The sequence below is a fragment of the Stegastes partitus genome, unplaced genomic scaffold (assembly GCF_000690725.1).
Source record: "Stegastes partitus isolate 25-593 unplaced genomic scaffold, Stegastes_partitus-1.0.2 Scaffold2050, whole genome shotgun sequence".
Taxonomy (NCBI): domain Eukaryota; kingdom Metazoa; phylum Chordata; class Actinopteri; family Pomacentridae; genus Stegastes; species Stegastes partitus.
The window spans coordinates 26,135-47,401 of record NW_007579781.1 but is presented as its reverse complement, the minus strand read 5'-3'; the positions used below and the strand labels follow the sequence as shown (position 1 = coordinate 47,401).

At 45.0% G+C, this 21,267-nt stretch overlaps 1 protein-coding gene across 2 annotated transcripts in view; it reads left to right on the top strand.

Annotated features, from left to right (window-relative positions):
- Positions 1 to 8,398, top strand: part of vegfaa (vascular endothelial growth factor Aa) — a 13,633-nt gene extending 5,235 nt beyond the window's left edge. Inside the window, exons 3-7 of one of the 2 annotated variants that reach the window (XM_008303672.1) lie at positions 1,877 to 2,073; positions 2,696 to 2,772; positions 2,856 to 2,888; positions 5,184 to 5,315; positions 7,670 to 8,398. In XM_008303672.1, the coding sequence (XP_008301894.1) occupies positions 1,877 to 2,073; positions 2,696 to 2,772; positions 2,856 to 2,888; positions 5,184 to 5,315; positions 7,670 to 7,691 (461 nt within the window). In that variant the 3' untranslated portion in view covers positions 7,692 to 8,398. The remainder of the gene's footprint in view (positions 1 to 1,876; positions 2,074 to 2,695; positions 2,773 to 2,855; positions 2,889 to 5,183; positions 5,316 to 7,669) is intronic. The other variant, XM_008303673.1, reaches the window with a different exon arrangement.
- The last annotated feature ends 12,869 nt before the right edge of the window (positions 8,399 to 21,267 follow it).

Sequence of the window (21,267 nt, the reverse complement as noted above, 5' to 3'; positions counted from 1 at the left end):
GGTTGACGTTGAGGTGGAGGTTGGTAGGCGATCACACAGTCACAGGCCACACTGCTTCATGAAGCTGAAAGGCTGACTTGTTCAATCCATCAGTTATGACGAAGATTCATATGTTCTTCAGAAACAACAGATGTTCATATCAATGCAATGAAATTACTGAATCGAATGACCTTATCTCTTCAATGACATTTTAATTTTATTTCACAAGACAAAGCAGAACCAAAGCTTTGTAGTGATGCTTGCTGTTTTTACACACTGACAGAATAAGGTCATGGAGACAGATGAGACTTCTGCAGAATCATTTCTTTACCCATCTCCACTCTTATTTTTCATGACTGAATAAGTCAAAGTCCCAGCTGTTTGATAGTGTTGGCCACGTAGCCCACAGAACTCTGTCTGATGATAAGAGCTGTTTCCCTAATGTGTTTGCTGCATCATCTGCAACACAGAGCTGATGTTCCTTCCTCCGGTGAAAGAAAGTGAATACTAAATAATAGATTTGTTTTTGCTTGCAATGATTCAACAGTTGTGGTCAGTGGTGGTCCTCGACTTGTCATCTCTGCTGGATGCACACACGTCAGTGAGTTCAAAAATGACGTCATTTCAGCACTAAGCTCCTGTTTGTGTTATTTGGTCTCCCACCATTCGCTCTGATATATCACAGACAGTCTTCACAGTTCTGAAAAGAGATCTGTACTGCAGCGTTTTATGGCAAGATACATGCAAAAACGTCACAAGTCAGTATTAAGATTTTTCCCCCTTGACATAAAAGCTAATATAAAAAATCTGGACGTATTATTGCATCAAATGATAGAACATCTGGTTTGCTGTGACTGTTCTGAGAGATCGAGATGCAGCATGTGTGGCTGGTCTTTATAATGTGGTGATGGAGCTCATGGCAGAAAAGAACAACACATCAGGCTTCAGGCTTCAATACTTGCTAGTTTAAAACCTTTATTACTGGTTTGAGTTTTGTTGGTAGAACTTATGAAGTAGCACCAAACTATCTACACATCGTAGTTCTTAGAAGAAACGAGCTGAGCGCGTTGACTTGAGGCTGCAGAGAACCGACGTGACCACCCAGTAGATCTCATGTCTGCCGACCGTCCTACTGCAGCGTCCTTCCTCACAGAGCTGGAGGTTTAATTAGAAGTCATGGGATGGAGGATGCCTCTGATGATGGTCAATCACTGTTTCTATCATTTTCATTTCAGACACTCAGATTCTTGAGGCTCCAGCAGCATGACTGTAGATTTAAAATGTCGCCACAAAGCTAACACACCGTCAGTAGCTGGGAGTCGGTGCCTTCACGTGGGTGGGTTTCCTGAGGTCATATGTCAGAGGTGAAGCCTGGCGCCACAGAGCCGGAGGTCATGACTGCTCTGACCAATCAGGGGTCAGGAGTTAGCAGGAGGTCACTGGGAACTCTGGGACAGTGGGAGGGATTATTTCTGTCTGCACAGGGAGGGCAGGCTCTGAACTTCAGGGTTTTATCAGACTGCTACCAAATCTCTTCTACTCCTGATCCACATTCTCAGGTTCAGATGATAAAATGTGGCTCATCTACATGGCACATTCTTTTATGCTGAAATAATCCCCTTAGTTATTGCATTGATCATCTTTTTGTGTTCTGTGGTCATATATATGGAGTTGTCTTCTTCTGAATGTGGGCTGCTTGTTCTTGGTGGTGACGTTGGACAGTTTTATTCCACCATGTCTCTTGTGTGTAAAGTTAAGAGTGCAATAACGTCTCCTGTTTCTTAAAAAGAACAAAAACACATGAAGGCCGAATTCTGAACTAGAAGTACCATCATTGCATAAAACCTTTCAAATTACTTTCGTAACTGATTGTGATGATCAATCTCTTTGTTTTTAGTCGTCCCTTTCACCAATGTCATCACCAAGAGCATGTGTCAGCCCAGAGAGGTTCTGGTGGACATCTTCCAGGAGTATCCAGAGGATACGGAGCACACCTACATCCCCTCCTGCGTGGTCCTCAGCCGCTGTGGAGGCTGCTGCAACGACGAAGCCATGGAGTGCGTTCCAACAGAAACACGCAACGTCACTCTGCAGGTGAGCCGGCGGTCGCAGCTGCAGCTTTAAATGCTCCAACGAGCACAATGGGACTTTCAGCCACATGTCAGCGTCTGAGCAGGTGCAGTTTGACTTGTTGTTGTGGAGGTGGATCAGTTGTACTCATGTGATATAAGTATGGAGTTGTACGTTGACTAATTTTCCATACCTAGGTCACATTATGACAACTGCACCATCTCCATGAAAACTGAGCAAACTCCACCCATCGATGAAGACCATGAAATGTGGTTGAGAGCACCAGACAAAGCTAGTAAGTGAATTTTATGTTAAGACTGCTTCAGCCAACCTCAGATCATTCATTTGAAGTGCTGGCTCCACTTTGTGATTCTTCTCAGGGTTTTGTTTGTGAGTGTGTCGATTATCTGAGAGTCACAACAGTTCCATCCACAAACAGGGAAACGGTGAGATTTACTATCTGACGCTTGTTGTTCAGCCCGATACGCTGTTTACAGCCGTATTCAGAACCGGGCCAAGGCCTGCTGGTTACAGTGACTCCGGCAGTTCACAGCTTGAGTTTTCAGCTCTGTGGTGTCTAGACTGAGTTATGAAAAGCTGCTTTCATGTAAACTTCTCCCTGTTATGTCCTTTGTTTCTCTTCAAGGTAATGCGGTTCAGACCGATGGTAACACAACATACCGTTCATTTAAGTTTCACAGAGCATCAAAAGTGCGATTGCAGGTAAAACCTTGAATTGTCTCACACACAATCACTGACTTTATGAAATATAAATATACTTCATGCTTTTTAAAAATTTGTTTCAGAATAAAGCCAGATGTTCAAGCCAAGAAGTCATAGTAAGTACGCTTAGTCTTTTCTCTTTCTGTTTCTCTTTCTCTGCCTTGTTCATCTGTGTGGTATTAAAAGCAGCAGGAGGCGACAGCAGAGCTGCTCGCTGGTGCTCAGACGTGTTCGGGCCGGATCAGGAAGAAGGCGTCTATGTGCTGATTCGGTGTTGGTTAAAGGTGCCGTCTGAGATTCTGGAGAGAGATGGCAGATAATTAGGTAGTCGGCATGTGGCAGATTTAGCGTCTCTCTGACCCCCTCACCCCCACATCCCCTCTCCTGCCCCTTTGCTGTGCATGAGCACAATGTGCACAGGTCAAGCTGAAATAGCGCTGTCTGTCTTAGTTCATGTTTCTTTGAGTTCAGCTCAAGAGGAGGTGACGTTGCTCAGTCCAAGTCTCTGATGAACTCTCTCATTTAAGCTGTGCTGGTTTTATGACATTGGCTTTAGTGCTTTATGGTGCGGCTGGAACAGGAAGCGATTGAGGCGACTTCGGACCACCCACTGCTGTCTGCACTCTGGCTCCAGGTGCACAAACCTGACCCTCAGCACTCGGCCACTTCCCCTCTAATCATGGCAGCAGGTGTCATGCAGTTAACCTATTTTTATTTTTAGTGGTGTAAATAGAGGATGAGCTCAGAGACGAGCTGAGGTGCTGTTTCGAACTCACTGGCTGTCACAGCTGACGTAGAGCTGCATGGACAACATGGTTGATGTTGGTGTTGAAGCTTCTCAGCAGGGGGTCAGCGGTTTCATCAGATAAGAGCAGAGAATGTACTGAAGTGAGCTTTGGCAGGTTAAACCTGATGGATTGGTGGAGGAGGGATGGGATCATGTCAGCGCAGTCAGATCTGTTTGTCAGAGGCCTGAACTGATCTCAGCTCTGTCCTGCCTTGTTGGATGTGTGCCTGCCACCGTGCACGTAGGCAGCTAGTTTAATGTGCAGGTGAAGCAGAGCTGCTATAAAGAGGGTGTGCTCAGTCCTGTGGACCAGTAGCCAACCCTGCTGGTGTAGAAACAGTTGGAGCAGCTGTCAGTTGGTCTCCTGCTGTTGGTTTAACAATGCAGGAGTCTGTCTGTCAGGGTGATGGTGAAGCATGGAGAGACCAGCTAGTTGGTAAACAGACGCTGTTTCTGTCTCCTTTTTAACACATCTGCAATAGATTTGAACCAAAGAGCATATGATGATTGTCTTTTGAGGTAGAACCAGGTCTAGATCTCAGTCCTCCCTTACAGTCATGGCAGCACCAGGTTGCTGTGGTCATTCTCCTGCTATGTCTATGAGAAATGGTTTGATGGCTGTCTGATGGTATAGAAGTACAGACACAGGAGGAAATCAGCTGGAGGTCACTGTTGCACTGATGGGTCGATAAGTTCTGCTCCGTCCTCTGTCAGGTTTATAAAGTTCTACAGGACTCATCCCATGTTTTAGATGTGTGCCGACCGGCAGCAGCTCTATGAGACAGAACGTGGTTCTGTTGTTGTGTCTCAAAGCTTAGCACTGGATCAGATTTTTCAGCTGTAGCATCAACTTCAAACTGTCCGCTTCCTTTTCTCTGATGGGTTACTCTGACCCGCCTCTGATTTATTGAATGTTCGGAGGAGTTCGCTCGGCTGAAATTGTCTCGAGTTGTTTGCAGTGAGGAACCTTGGTCTCGCCCTTCTGGCAGTGACACAAACTTTGTGAAGCAGGTCGTCGTTTTTTCAGATTCTAATTTCCTCTCTCAAGTTTCTTTTTTATCTGTGGCATCCGAAACTTTTCTTGAATGCTTCCTTGGGTTTCTCTCAGTATTCTCCACCACTCCGTCTCCATCGGTGCAGCTGTTCCTCCCTTCAGCTCCAGTCGAACCACATCACTGCTGCATCACTGACATGTTGCTGCAGACACGAGGCTCCATGACGCTGGTACACTGTAAAACTCAGACAGACAATAGGCTAAAACCAAAAACTTTAATGCAAGTGTCGTTATTTTCTCCATAAATGTCCGAGTATAACGCTGCTAACTGGGACTGGACTCAGCTCAGCCATGTGTTGGAGCATAAAGTCCTCAACAGACAGTGAAATGATGTTTTATTTCCTCAACATGACCTTATCTGTGTTGCCGTTGACACAGAATGTTGGCCTGAACTCGTGGTGGAGGGGTAGGGTTGCTTCAAGTGTAGGATTCTGTCAGGTTGATTCACTGATATCCAGGTGGTGTGGCATGCTGCCATTGGGGGGTGGGGTGTTGCATGGAGCTCTGCTCTGGCCTCTGCAGAATTCACTCCTAGCTTAGCCCTGTCTCTCCTCTTTGCTTCCCTTGCAGCCACTGTGCACCTTGCTCAGAGAGAAGAAAGCGCTTGTTTGTGCAGGACCCTCTCACCTGTCAGTGCTCCTGCAAATTCACTCAGTTAGACTGCAGGTCCAGGCAGCTTGAGTTAAACGAAAGAACTTGCAGGTTTGTTTGCCAAACGTAAAAACATGCCTTGAATGCCCTTTTCGTCCACCTGCCTGCTCTGCCCCCGTCTGTGCTCCCAGCATGGATGTGTTTCCTCCTGAGAACGCATGCCTCTCCCTGCTCTGTGCTCTTGTGTTTGTCCATGGAAATGTGGAGGTTCTGTGCTTCATTGTGTTTGAATCGTCTCCTGTCTGGTAAATAGTCACATCAGTGTGGAAGTTAGTTCAAACATTGTTTTAATCCAGTCTGAATGTTTAATGACCGAACAGCCGGCACAACAGTTATTCCCATTTAGAACATTAGCAGCATCCATAAAAGCATGGCTTGGGCGTAGCAGCTCCCAGACCAACAGGCCGAACTTCAACACAAACTGCTGAGGGACAGTTTCAGATCTCCAAGAAGTTTTGGTGACTTCAGTGTTTTTCTTAGTTGATGGCTGATTTCATATAAACAATGGTTCTGAAAGGATTTTGTGAATCCAAGAGAAGAGCTGGAGGAGCACGTCAACCTTTGAAGGTTTGGTTCTCCAGTGTTTTCTCAATTACCTGTCAAGTTTTACAACATCTGCTTACTACCAGCACAGCACCACTTTGGTGGTTGTAGAATCATTAGTGGTGCTCTAACATTGGAAAACTACAGTTAGGACAGTTTCACTGTCCAAACTCTGTTCCTACAGTAGAAGGTTCTAGAAAGCTCAGCGTGATGCACTGTTTGGTACCAAATGGCCAGTCGGCAGACCTCAGCACTTTACTGTCAGCGTCCTTTTGTTTCCTTTTCAATTAAAGTTTTATTTCAGTTTAACTTTATTTGTACAAAGAAACTTTTCAAGGACACTGAAGGAAGACCTTCCAACATTTTAGAAAGAAACTCAACAACCATTTCCTGACAGAAAAAACTCCCTTGACACAAACAGAGCTCCGACAGAACCAGGCTGAGGGAAGGCAGCCGTCTGCCTGGACCTGGACTGTTCATACGGACCAGCAGCAGATGTGTGATGTGAGATGTTTCCCTCGACAGACTGAACATGTGACAAATCAAAACTCTGGATGCTTGTTATAAGCGAGGACCCTCCATCATGGAGCTTCTCTTGTCATCCAGCCTCTTGGTGACTCCAGCGAGACCAAGTTTCTGTTCTAAACAAACAGATTTTTCTCAGCTCCAGTTGCTGCTGAAGACTGTGAGGGGAGTCGAAAAGCCTCACTAAATAATAATTGGTCTTAAGATCCTTTGGGTGGGACAGATAGCACGAAAAGGAATTGAAAATCTGATTTTATGAATGTTGTTGAAAGCACTAAAACTTTGGAGAAGCAAGGCTGAGGCTTAGTAAGCGATGGGACAGTTGGCTCAATAGTTTCAGATATTTCAAGTAAATTCTGTAAAATATTTTTGCCTGAATTCTCAGAATGAATTTCTGAATAGTATCATTCAGTAAGGCAGAGCGGCTCTTAGGTTGTTTGAATTCAGCATAAGGACGACTTGTAACTGCACATATAAACCAACACCTAGAGCCCGTGAGCTCCTGGTTCTGGTTCCTACCAATGTTCCACATCAACATTTAGTCTGAACATCTAAAAACTGGAGCCTGGTCTTGCCATACTTTCCGCATATCAAATTCACATCAAGTTAGACATTCTTTTCTTTTTCTGCGTCCCAGATAACAAATAAGTAAACTGAAGTAAGTCCGAGGCGGAGCAGCTGCATGTGTCCAGACCGGGTTAGCAGGAGGCGTGCAGCTCTCACGACTTTGTCTTTTAACAAAGGTTTGCAGGTGACTGAATGCAGAGATGTTCTTGCTGCTTGCATGGCACAGTTCCTGTTTGTTACTCTTTTTGAATTGTGTGTGATCTTCCTGACTCAGAGATGATGAGAGCACAATGTGCTCAGGACAGAGGTGCTGAAGCTGCTGCTGCCACTGAACCAAGCTGTGTTTACTGACCTGCTGTGACCCTCCATTTCCCTGACCTCTGACCCAGGCCCCCCCACACTGCTGTGGCCTTAGAGGGCCACACACTTGTGGTGACCACAGACATGGTTCCAATTGGCTGGCTAGTGTTGCTATAGAGGGTGGAGGTGACCTGAGGGTGGGGGGTCTCCGGATTCGTTCACCCCCAACCTTCGGCTGAACCCTGCTGAGCTGCCACACACTCAGAAAGCCTGATGACACTAGAAGCTGGCTGGAAGAAAGTTTAGGAAAATCCGTTTTAGACTGTACAAGAGCACTTCCTATTCAGCAGAGGAAGTAGACTGACTTCCAGCATCCTGTTCCATGGAGCAGTGATGTACCGACTCTCTGCTCATCACGTTTTGCAAGCTGACGCTTCCACATAACCAGGTTGTTGTCTTGTCCTCCACAGATGTGACACGCCAAGAAGATGAGACCTGGAACACTGTTATGAAGGAATTCTTTTCTTGGAACAGCACTTTGAAATCTGAGGATGCATTCCCTGCAAGGACACACCGACAACGCAAGACAGGACATTCTGGATGCACATCTGGACATGGCCTGTTTTCCGACTAAAGATATTAATATATATACGTACTTTTACTTTTACGTACAATGTTCTGCTGCTACATCGAAAAACATATTTAAAGTGACACGAATGCGCTGCTGGCGTATGAATGGAAATCTTTCAGTTCTGCTCGTGGACAGAGCTGAGAAAGGACGTTTTATTAACTCTTCACTGGATGCTCATCTGCTGTGGACATACAATTCTCATACTTGGTATTAACTTCATTGAGCAGTGCAGCAGAATCTGAACTTCAAACTCCGACAGAAGCCAGAGGGGACAGATGGAGGACTTCTCTTTGTACTTGAAGTGAACAGCAGGTCCAAGAAGTGTGTCCCTCAGCCATGATGTGAAGTTGTCTCCACTGTACAGCCTGACTCCAGCTGGTGTGAGAACACACCTGAAAAGTTCTCTGCCCAGAGTCCAGTGTCCTGAAGTAACTGTGGGTGCAGGTTCCATACTGTGGTCATGAATAATGTGAAGCTGAAGGGTTATGTGACGATAGCAAGAACCAGACTACAGATTAATGATGAAGTTGTGGGAAGTTTAAAGATCTCGGTCAATATTCAAACTGGATAATAATCAGGTGTGTTCTTGAGTTTGCTGAGTCTGGGCTCAGACTGCAGGAGTTTCATCCTACTGACCGTTGGAGCAGAAACCGGGTCTGAACCGATGTTGGTCCAGATTATTTTGTAATGTTTACAGATTCAGTCTGAAACCTTCTGAACTGCTGCAGACTCATAATGTTGCCGTTAATACCAAACATGTTGGATGTCTGTCCATCCATCATCTCTACACCTTCATCCTCACCAGGGTCATGGGGGGCGGAGCCTATCCCAGCTGACTCAGGGTGAAGGCAGGTTCACCTGGACAGGTAACCAGTCTATCACAGGGCTACACTTAGAGACAGACAACCAAGCACACTCACATTCACACCTACAGACAATTTACAATCACCAATTAACCTCAGCATGTTTCTGGACTGTGGGAGGAAGCCGGAGAACCCGGAGAGAACCCACGCTGCACGGGGAGAACATGGAGACTCCACGCAGGAAGATCCCGGGTGTCCTCACCGGGACGCCAACCGGTGACCTTCTAGCTGTGAGGCCACGGTGCTAACCACTGATCCACCTGCAGCCCTTGTTGGATCTTCACCAGATAAAATGTGGATAGTCCAGTTATCATACCTGGAGCAGAGGATGTTCTTGCCCTCGAGGCTAACGTTAGCTACAGAAAATACATCCGATAGATAAATCTCACCTCCAGTTCTAAAGAACAGAAGAAGTCTCTCCTGAGCCCTGTTCGTAGCCCTGTGCAGTTTAATTACAGCAGCTTGTTGCTCCACAGCCTCCATTTAGTTTCCATCTGCTTCCTCTGATCTCAGTCAGGTGCAGCTCTGCTCTCTGACTCCACAGTTTGAATAATATCCTGCTTTGTTTTTTCAAACTTGTAGTTCATTAGTTTCAGATTCGAGAGCAGAATATCTGCAAAGTTCTTCCTTACAATGCAGCCTGATTTTAAACTCTGAACATGTGAACCCTCCTGCAGTGTGAGCCCGGCCCAAGGCAGCGAACCACCACCTGTTTCTGATCAGGCCTCCTTCATGTAACCCTTCCCTGGAAATGTGTGTTTTTTGTGCAGGAGTTTATTATTTACTTTTTGACGCTTGTGTTGCTTTAACACGATATGTGGAGACCAGGTGTCTGAAGGGATGTTCCTGTAGGTATGTACAGAGAAGATGAGACAATCGTAGATCAGCACCTTGCTGCAGGAATACTCAAGTTTCCTTTTCATCAGCTTTGACTTTTAAAACAAGTCACAGAAGAGTTTATCATGAACGATCTGTATATACTCACTGAACATCTCTTTGTATACGACACTACATCTAATTTATGGAACACGTCCAGTATTTGGTGTTATAATATTTATTTGCAGTGTTAAGGTTATTCTGACTCCTCAGCTGTTTTCAATCTGTCCACAGATGGGATGGAGAACTTTTGTTGTGGGAAAAAGGACTGACAATGCTTTGACATTCCATTTTAACTAAAGCTGCGTTTCTCAGCAGCTGGAGCAGATTAAGGCGGCCCGTTGGCCGATAAAAGCCCAGCCACCAACATACACATGAATGATGAGCCAACACAGGTGTTTCTCATTTGAGACTGGAAAACAGACGTGATTTGGCATTTGTCTGCCTGAGGATGTGTCCTGTTGAGAAGTGAGTCTTTATGTCACTGGTCGGCTCAGAACTAACCTTGAAGAGACCGTCTGAGACGAGGCCTCCAGTCTGAGGGCAGTAAAATGGCATTGTTTACTGGGAACTAAACGCAGCCCACGTACATAATGTCCTCACTCAGTCTGACAGGCAGCCTTCATGTCCTTTCATGGTAAACCGTTCCCATATGAGACAGATCTCCCCTCTGATGAAGAACAAGGTAGATCTACACGTCATGTAACAGTGAGCAGCAGGTCACAGTAGAAACGGCTGAATCCTGTTGTATTCAAGCTGACGTTGTGAATGCTGGATGTGACTGGATGCATCTGGGTCCAGGAGCCACGTTTTCACTTCAGCTACTGATGTGATGCGTTTGGACTTCAGGGGTAGAGGACATGTTGGTCCATGAGAACAATCCCTTGGTTCTGACTGCATGTCAGTTCTGCAGAGCCCGGCAGGGTATGACAGGCCTAGTTTGTTTTCTAGATAGTTATTAGTGCTCTTTAACCATCAGTGTTTATGTTCATCCATCTGATTTCTTTGCCGTATTCAGCGTCACGCTGCAGCGGCAGCAGGCTGAGCAGGACATTAAACATCCACAGAACACCCTGATAGTCGGACTCCCTCCAGCAGGTCCACTGTTGCTCAGCCAGGACACAATCTGCATGCTGATCCTGGATCTGGGCTTTGACAGGTGGTTCCTCCTTTATAGCTCCTGGAATGAAGTTTTTCTTCAGGAAGCTGCTGAGCAGCAGCAGATCCTTCGAGTGTTCACGGTTTGCTTCAGTCAGCAACGTTTCTACAACGTTTTTGGAAGTATCATGTTACATAAAGTTAAATGAAATAGCAATTAAACAAAAAAGAGAAGAAATTCACATTTTTGAAAAAAAAAACATTTTTCCCGAGTCTCTCTGGGGGCTTTGCATTTCTTTTTTTTTTTTGAAAACTGGGTTGAAGAGTTTCATGTCAGACAGAAACATCTTCCCTGAATACGTCGGCTTCGTGAACATTTAGGCCACATGACTAATCAGCAGTGGCTTCTTCTACTCTGTTTACTGCAGCCTGTAGCGCCACCTTGTGACAACACCACACAGAGGACAGAATGGAAAGAAGCCTGATTTGCATTTTCTCTTTTTGCGGCGTTTCCAGAGTTTGTTCCAAGTTGGCGGACAGCAACATGGACACACAGCTAGCCGAGCTGACAGCACAAAGGCCGGATATTAAATTGAGGAATGACTCTCGGTCTGCTCTGAAACACTCCCTGCTGGCAGGACCAGCAACAACAACCTCTACTTTCAGTTCTTATTGCTTTGACTGACTTGACACAGGTAGTTTATTCATTCAAAGGTGCGTTTTACTGACGTTCCCCTTGCAAGGCTCTGCAGACTGATGTCACCACTTCGTCACCTTGACTTTAGACTTGGGCTTTGGCCGTTTTCTAAGGAGGACCGACATTTATTGAACTGTTGGGCCATTCTGATTTCCTATCAACTGTTACAACCTGTTCCTACAAATCCTCCACAGCACGTCTGTGTCCGTGCATCTCACCTGTAAACAGAACGCTGCTGTTTGTGCGTCGCTCAGACTGGAGGCCGGAGAGGCAGGCTGCTGGCTCAGCATCCACACCTTCCCACTTCTCTGATGAAGACAACATTCTGTTTGTATTTAAATACGGTTGTCTTTGTACAACTTGATACACACTTTTTAGTATATTTTCACATTAATATATTTATTGGTGCTGTAAGAAGTTTTACACATTAATAGTTGTTTTTAGTGTGACTATTAAAATATATTTATTTTCAAAATACAAGTTGTGCTTTTTTTTATTACAGTTCAACAAGTTTGAAAGGTCTTTTCATTGTGAAAATGAAGCTGATTGTGAAATAACAGTTTGAGGTGGTGGCACACCGTAAACTAAGGCGATGCAACCAGCAGTCATGGATCAGAATCAAAGAACCCGATTTCATGGCAGTCTCATCGACGACTTTACAAGAGTGTTAAATGAAAAGCTGGGATCATCAGGACACATAAATGAATGGAGGTAATAAACATATAAATGTAATATAATTCAACATGTGGGGAACACAACGTCTATGGCAGGTTTTATGGTTTTCTTAGTGTCACTTAGAACCAGCTGGTGATCCATTTGTGTTCCTGTCCTGTGGTCACTATGGTCATCCTTAACTTAAAACACTTCACGCTGTTTCTGTGAGTCTAATCTGCTAAATGGACCAAATGTGTTTCTGTGGCGGTGTGAGTGAAGGCGGCTGTCTGGTTTATTATAGTTCTCTTACGTAAGCGCCGCTGTTGACTTAAGGTGCAGGAACTTGTGAACTTTGTTCCAGCTGATCGACAGCTGACGGGAAAGTTCCTGTAACATGAACTCCAGAGTCAGGAGCCATAAAGACAGCATGGGAGCGATTTTCCACTTCTTTTGCATCGCAGATAAAACAATAAGGCTCAGTCAGTACAGTGAGTCCTGTTGCTGCCTCATGCTCAGAGGAATGCTAACAAATCTTTGATCTGCAATTAAGAGGGAATTTAAAGAATTCTGCCAACTTTGGCACTGGTGTGTCTGAGTGAACTGGTCTGCTACCGAATCTACACAAACACACTGTGGATGATGTTCAGAGGGTCTCGTCTGTGATGATTTCACAGAGAATTATTTCTCCTCGCTCTGCTGCTGTGCATCTTTCAGTTTGTGTCTGCTTTACAGCTCTGGATCAGTCTCATCAGTCTGGTTTTAGGACAAGCCCACAGAACACTTACTGGCAGTCAGCGAGCCGGTAGAGGAGCTGGAAGAGAGTGAAAGCAGAACATCCCCACGTGAACCCAACAGAGTCACCTTGAGCTTCTGAATGCATGGAGAGGAAATAGTCTATCATCAACATGTTCTGTGTACAGCTTGTTACAGATTTAAAGACATGTCCATGTGCTGTTTTATGTGCTGCAATCATGAGAGAAATAATCAGTGAACACCACTGCTGAGTGTTTCCGTCCTGGTGAGAGTCTCAGAAACAGATTCAGACTTCCAGAGTTTCATACGTCACAAAACTGAGACTAAAGGCAGCAAAGCTTTCTGCATCATTGGTTTCTGGGTCCAACATGTGGCTGAATTACTCCAATATTGCTACTTGGGTATCACAGAGAGGTTTTACAGTGTTTGAGTCAGAGGTGAGCTGGTGTGCTGAGCTGCAGTGAGTGTGGACAGGTGGGTAAAGAGAAATGGACTCCATAAAGCCACACGTTCTAGAAGAAACAACAGTGTCAGGTACATCCAAAACATTTTAAGGCAGATAGGGATTCTTTTCACAAAACTCTTCCAACTATGTGACTCAGTCAGCCAGACAAAGGGTGTTCGGCTTACAATCTGCGAGCGGTTCCACTACCACAGAAGCTGGACTCGATATTTGTGGTTGTGAGTGCAATACAACTACAGGCACGGAGGAACGGTTCTAATACGTCTGATGATCCCCTGAACATTTATGATCAGCTCTTCTATCCATCATCTCTACACCTTAATCCTCACTAGGGTAGCAGGGGGCTGGAGCCTTTCCCAGCCGACTCAGGGCGGGTCACCAGGTAACCTTAGGGGAGAAAGCCGGAGAACCCGGAGAGAACCCACGCTGCGCGGGGAGAACATGGAGACTCCACGCAGGAAGATCCCGGGTGTCCTCACCGGGACGCCAACCAGCGACCTTCTAGCTGTGAGGCGACGGTGCTAACCATTGATCCACCTGCAGCCCACGATCAGCTCTTAACACTTTAAATATCCGGTACAGAACCAGATATATAGAACTCGTGACGTGTCTATTAGTTGCTATTTAGAGTTTTGTGTGAACTAGTTTCAGGTTTTTTGTCAAAACACAAACAAATTATGTTTGAGTGAAAATGTGGAGAGGAAGAAATAACTTCAAGAAAGAATTTTAAAAATCTGTTAAAAACAGCATCATCCATAAGACTTTTGTCAAAAAGAAAAGCAGAAAGACATCCGTGGCCTTGTGGGCCGGCTGTGTCTGAGTTCTGTCTAGCTAAGCGTGTAACTTGGTTGTGCAATCTAATTACTTATATAATGGTTTGCTGAAAATGGTTAATTGGTTTGGTTGTACGTGCTGACAGTCAAGTCCTGAGTGTTAGTTTGTGTCACTGGGTTGCTGAAAGAGACGGTCCATCAAACATCAGAACATCCCGACTGAGCGTTTGTCAATTGAGCAGTTTTCTAGTAAACAGTGAAAGCAGCCGAAGACGACGACGGTGAGAGGAACACATTTCTGGCACTCGTACATCACCTGTCAGGCGTTCACGCAGTGACCTCGTCGTCGGTGTCAAGTTCAGCGAGCAGTCTGACAGCATTTCTTCCTTCAGTCCATAACCCTGCTTCCTTGTTCAGCACTACTTCCTGACTCAGGATCAGCTGGATATCAGCAGAATGCAGTCACCCCAGCGGACCTCCTGTGAGGGAGTGTTGGATCAGAGCTCAGTGATGGTCTTCAACATTCAAGAGAGCCACAAATGCACCGATACAAAAACAGAGCAGCTCTCTACAGCTAAAGGAATGAATCACGTAAATGTGCGGACAGGCCTGTGTACCAGGCTGGACAGCTGAGCTCTGAGCCCGAAGCAAAGGTCAGAACCTTCACATCATGACACCTGCAGAGTGCTGCACATGGAAGTCCTGTTGCTGGTGATGTCACTTCACTGAACAGTTCACCACAAAGGAAAGCAGAAAGGAGTGATCTAGGACAGGGGTTCTCAACTGGTGGGTCGCGACCCAAAAGTGGTTCGTGGACTTGTTCTGGGTGGGTCACGGACAGCTGGTCAAAATTAAATAATATGTAATGTGCGTCTCAGGTTGGACTTGTTTTTTATTTTGAAAAAACTTTTATTTTGACAGGCACGAAAACCACAGTTTGACGTTCATTTTAAGTTTGTGTTGATGTCGGGATGCAAGATGTCAAAAACGTGACCCGGAGTATTAAAAATGTGGGTTTTCATACTAGGACTGGACCCGAATAGCCGCCTATTGGTTCACTGTGCTGGAATCCGGATATCAGTTTGGATCTCCGAATATTCCTCCCACCTCCCCCCCTACCGCCGCCGCTGCGACCATCAGCAGTTTGACCGTCGGTCGGACCGAAAGCTCAGAACGAATGCTCAGAACCCCCCCCCCCCAACCAGAGACCAGTTGAGAACCCCTGATCTAGGACATGGAAGGTCCATCTCAAGTCAACAGGGCCCGACTGCTCCACTGTCTCTGGTTTGGCTGAATTCTTTTTTAACCTGAAACTCTGGATATTTAAAATGGTTTCTGTAAAACTTCAGACTGATACATCAAATACCTCCTGAGATTATATTTTTTTGAAAACTGACTTTTTAAAAGAATTTCCCTCAAGACTAAGTTTAAGTTTTATCTGATCTTTATTCAGTGAAGGGTTGTGAGGCTCCATTAAATGTCAACATCTGAGGAACTACTGAAGATCAAACCTGAAATGTTCTGTTAGTTCTCATCATGTCACTGATCCAGAAGCCGTCATGAAAAGTTCCATCTCTGAGCTCATGAACTAAAACCTGATGCTTCAGAAGAGAACCAGTGATGTGTTCTGACCCACATGTAGCTGCAGGTCACAGCAACACAGACTACACATCAGAACACTTTCAGATCAAACTCTGGGTCACAAAAAGAAATAAATAGCATTTATCTTGTTAAACTTTCATAACTGATTAATATTTTATCTTCATCTTCAGGCTGGATCATCTGCCTCCAATTAAGCCTGCTTCAGGCTCCTCTTGCACTCCGACCTTCACTAACACCAGAGCTCTGTCCTATAAAAGCAGGATCTACGGTTCTGGAGGGAACTTCAGGTCTAACTCTTGAGTTTTCAGGACTATGATGGGGGTTCAGTTCTTACATCGCCATGGTAACTGATGCTGAACACCTGAGCTGCTCCAGAGCAGGTGATGTTCAAGATACCAGATCAAACTGCTCCCACTGACCAATCAGCTCTCTGGGAAGACAGCATCATCATTCCTGCAGATCCAGATAGATAGATAGATAGATAGACCTTCAGCAGAACCGGGCTTGGGATGGTGGACACCATCTGTCTTGAGGTGAAGGGGAGAGGAAACAGGTGACAGAACAAACCAAACATCACAGTCTCTGGAATCATTAATTCATTGATCAGACCTGAACAGTTTCAGAACCAGAGTTACAAAGAAGAATTGTCGAAAGATGTCTTCAGCAATTGCCGGGCCCTGGTCTGTCCTGGGATCACCACCTTACCCCAGGTTCCTGTAACAGACATTTACTTGCAATAAACATTTTAATCAAGTTTCCGTTGCATCCCTTACACTTTAGAGAAATTATAGGGATTCAGCACTGTGCTGCTCATGGGAACCGTGCATCCTGTTGTTTCCCATAACAGTTATTTTCTGTAATTTCCACAAACATGTGAGTGATCAACTGCAAATGATCCACATTGTGTCCAACATGTGACGTCTATGGAGACGTTAACTTGTCATCATGGCTTTAATTAAGAATGTGTGTATACACGTAGATTATGGTTTGGATTGAATCCTTCACGCCCACAGAGGCATCTCTCCATTACTTTTAGTAATTCATGTTGACTGAATGTGTTAATTATGTGCTTTGATTTATTGCTGAACCAAAGTGTTTTTGGTGTTTTGGTACGTACATTCAGCATTAAGTCAGTGATCTGTGTTTAACAGCTATGTTTGATCCTTTCCTTACAACCTTAACTCTTAAAAAATGTTCATGTGCAACACCTTTGCCAGAGCAAATATGTTTTGTAGAAATCTGAAAAACAATGCAGATCAATGTGCACTGAGATAAATAGCTGGTGGAGCTTATTGTCCTTTGAGAGCTGCAGGAAGACGTCACTAAAAGAGCTCCGGTCAGATAATCATGAGGAATGCTACCTGGCACAGGAACAAAACACTGACGTGAAAAGATGAGAGCAGCGAGGCTGAATGGGGAGAGAGGCTACGTGATACCAGTCATGAATGTGTCTCATACAAACCTCTGCTCTCCAACACCAGAGAGACAGACTGATGGACTGCACGCTCCTGCTGTGCCCTGGGATCACGAATCCCACCAACACAGAGACAACCCAGCACTGTTGACATGAGTTTTGTATGAGTGAGTGCAGTCCCCATTAAACCTCTGAATCAAAGCCTCTTTGTAGCATCACCACACAATCAGAGACTCAAAGTCACAGTTTGGGTTTTTCTGTGCAGCTCAGAGTTTTCTGCAGTGACAATTGTCCCGTTCATCTGATTGAGGGGTCAGGAAGATCGGCCTGTTTGGACAACAACAAAGGACTTCCACATAAGCTGTCAAAGCCAAATTATGTGCTCCTGTCACATCAGCAAAATGGCTGCTCTATATTCAGTCATTATCCAAACATACCTCAAGACACTGTCCCACTGTGTGCGCCTGTGTTTCCTGATGGCATGCTCAGTGAACTGGGACTGATGCGTTTTCTTCTGACCTACTTTGATCTTTTGAGGCGTTTGAGGCCCACCGCAATTACATCTTCACAGCAAGCTCCAAGTGCAGTCTGAGAAACCAGGACAGCATGGCCTTGTTCGACAGGCAATCATTCAAACATGAGCTCAAATACAGTTTTGCTGTTTGACTGGGACCAAAATTGTGATTGGTCTGTTGGATTGGAGGGCAGGCGGTACAGGTGTTGGGAGAAAAGGATCAGTTATAGAATATTCCAAACATTTCCATTATCTAGCAGCTTAAGGAACCCAGCTAAACCAAAACCCATTCATGTTTACAGAGGAAAACATTGAAACAGTCTGTGCACTGTCCTGTGATGGCAATGCAAATTCCTTGAGATCCTATAAAATCAGTGTAAACATGTGGCTGGTCAGAACTACTTGGTTGTGCTGATAAACTGCATCTGGACAACAGCCATCGAGAAACGGTTCTGCAAAAACGTTCTGCCAACAAAATGTTCCGTCTCCTCTTCTTATTCACCATTCAGTACTTGAGCGATCTATCTTCAACCAAGTCTCTGCTTTCCTCTGTGACAACAGCCTGTATGACTGGTTCTAAACGGGGTCACTCTACCGGACTGCACTCCTCTCTGTAACAGAACCACTGGGTTCTGCTGGAGCTGCTGGACAGTCTTCAGCTCTGTTGCTGTTAGATCTGTCAGCTGCCTCTGACACGGTGACCCACCACATCCTCCTCTCCACACTCCCTGAGCTGGACATCTCAGGATCTGCCCTCTGCTGGTTCATGTCCTACCTCTCAGGAGATACTTCAGAGTATCCTGGAGGGGAGAAGTGTCCGAACCACACAACCTGTCCACAGGGGTTCCTCAGGGGTCAGTGCTCGGTCCCCTTCTCTTCTCAGTATACACAACCTCACTTGGTGCAATAATCCAGGCCCGTGGCTTCGCATACCGTTGCTATGCTGATGATACCCAGCTCTTCCTGTCGTCCCCCCAGACGACCACACGGTCTCTGCTGGATCTCATCATGCCTTGCAGACATCTCGGCCACCTTCAGCTCAGCCTCTGTAAGACTGAGCTCCTTGTCATCCCAGCCAGTCCCTCTCTACAACAAGGAATCAACATCCAGCTGATCCAATCCAACTCAGACCCACTAAATCTGCCAGAAACATCATGGTTGATGACCAGCTGACCTTCAAGGTTCATGTGGCCTCTGTTGCTCGGTCGTGTCGATTCGTCCTGTACAGCATCAGGAAGATCAGACCTTTCCTGTCTGAACTTGCAGCACAACTCCTGGTCCAAGCTCTAATAATATCATTGACTACTGCAGCTCCTAACTGGCAGGCCTCCTGCATCCACGGTCAGACCTCTGCAGGTGATCCAGAACAAGCAGCCCGTCTGGTGTTCAACCAGCCAAAAGCAGCACATGCAGGCAGCCGTCAGGTTAAAGGGACATTTATTAAATGTGACATGTGGCACAGCTGCGTCACCTGTCCTTTGTTTTCTTATAGCCTACAGCTGTATTTAATGAGCTCTGTCAGATGATCCCAGCAGTGATTATGATAACTTACAGTTTTTATTCACGTATAATTAAGTCACAGTGCAACGAAATGTAAAGAGAATGTCTGAGAAGAATCTTTGATGTCACAGGGACAGAAAAGAACTACAGCTGTGCATCCTCACTCAGAACTCCTTCAGAAGCTGCCTCCATTCTTGAGATGCATTTTAGGAACTGAGATGTTGTTCATGATGAAAAGTGAATTCTGGGTCACAGGCAGGACTACTCAGCATGACAGCATGGGACGTATGAGCAGTGTGCAGGTGGAATACAGTCTGAAGCTTGTTCCCTCAGTGTATCATCCCAGCCCTGCTAAATGAGCCCTGGGGTATTAGGACTCTTGTGTAAATGACTCATTAAGGTCTATTGTTATTATTTTAATTTGAATTGAATGGGTTTGTTTATCGTGTCGCTGGCTTTGCAACTTCCCGTTTTATTTTGAAGTATATCCTGTTTGGTCTGTCATGTGCGCCAAAGAGACAGTGAATTGACAGCTGCAGCAAAAACGAGGCACGTGAAGCTTCTCTGTCTGTATTTTGAGCACCTGGCTGGAGTGAGAACAAGGTATTTGTTTTCTAGTGTTTTGTATGTGTTTTATGAATTTATTTGATAAAGAATGGGAAAGGGAAAGGTAGTTTTGAACTGAACTTCGTTTGAACTGAACTTCGTTTGAAAACTTTTTGTATTCAGCTAGTTTTAAGCTAGTTTCTAATGATTAGGCACCGTGGGAATGTGATGGATTTCTCTGTGTAACTTCTGTGTTTTTAAAAGAGCTGTCCTTTATTTCTTCAGCTCTTACGGTGTTTCTGGAGATACACAATATGGAAAGGAATTGAGTTCAATCACGGAGGTCAAAGGCTGAACATAATTAAAGGCTTCATGAAACATCAGTACGCTCCATCATTGTGTGGCCGGGCTTTAGCTACAGCAAGAGCTTGCCTTCATCTACCTGCTGCTTCCATGATGGGCCATGACGGGATTCCATCGCGGGGGTCCAGTGCTGTTTCCGAGGGTTTGGTGGTCTGAGGGGAATCGAGCAGTACCTGTTTCAATGCTTCATCGCCGGATCCTTCTTGGCAATGCAGACAGCGGTCTCAGGGATACGGGGCAACGGTCAAGTGTCAAGATTGATGCTCAGTGATCGTGTTACAGAAATGTGAGTATTTTACCAACATCACATAGACTGCAGGCAACAGATGAACAATTTCTGACTTTAAAGGAGTGAAAACTCACCTGCACTACAGCTGCAAAGGAAGAAAACCGTTAATTCTGTGGACAATTAGTAATTGATTAAGCCTTTTATTTTTCTTTATATTGAACTCTATACCTCAAACTAAGTGAGAAATTCAAAGGATTGATCTCTCATGGACACTTTGATTTCTTTAAAGATTTAAAATTTGATTTAAATGTAATTAGAGGTAACACTACAGACATTTTTGCATCATAAGGATTTCTCAAGGACAAGGACTTTGATTTGAGAATATTTTTCATTATCTCAGGCTTTAAAATTTGAAAGTTTTTGAGTTGTGTTTTTTGTGAACTTACACACTTATTCATGGTTGAGTATTTTTTGATTGTGCATTTCTAATTACCACAGTGTGCTGATGCTCTGATATTTTGTGTTTATTCTGTTGATGGAAAGGGTTGTTTGTCCTTTGAATAACTTTCTAAACACCCTCTTTAAGACATTGATTATCAGTCAAAAATGTCAGTGTCAGCCAGTGTAAAGAATGTGGAGCAGATGGATGATGTCCTTCCTGATGTTCAAGATCAAGAACAACAAGATGTGTGTGAGGAACAATGCAGGCTTCCAAAGGGTCTAATCCACCTGCAAGTCTTAGACGGTCTAAACGCACACCTGTTCCCACTGAGAAAATGCGTGCACTCCAGTATGATGAAGCTATGGAAAGGGAGAAGCAGCTGCTTTCTCAGTATGAACAATGGAAGCTCCAAGTACACAAAGCAAGACAGCAGCTGAAGTCCTTCATGAACGAAGGCCAGCTCTGGCCTCTCATTGATGAACTAAAAAAGGCAAAGGAAGACATCATGAGCATATATTTTGATGTCAGAGATCTTATCACGCCCTCTGCTGAAATAAAAAGACGAGCAGCAGCTTTGTTGATAAGCCAAGGAGAGTCAGATCACTGCTCTGTGGCCTCTTCGATGGCTGTTAAACGGGCAGATGCAGCAG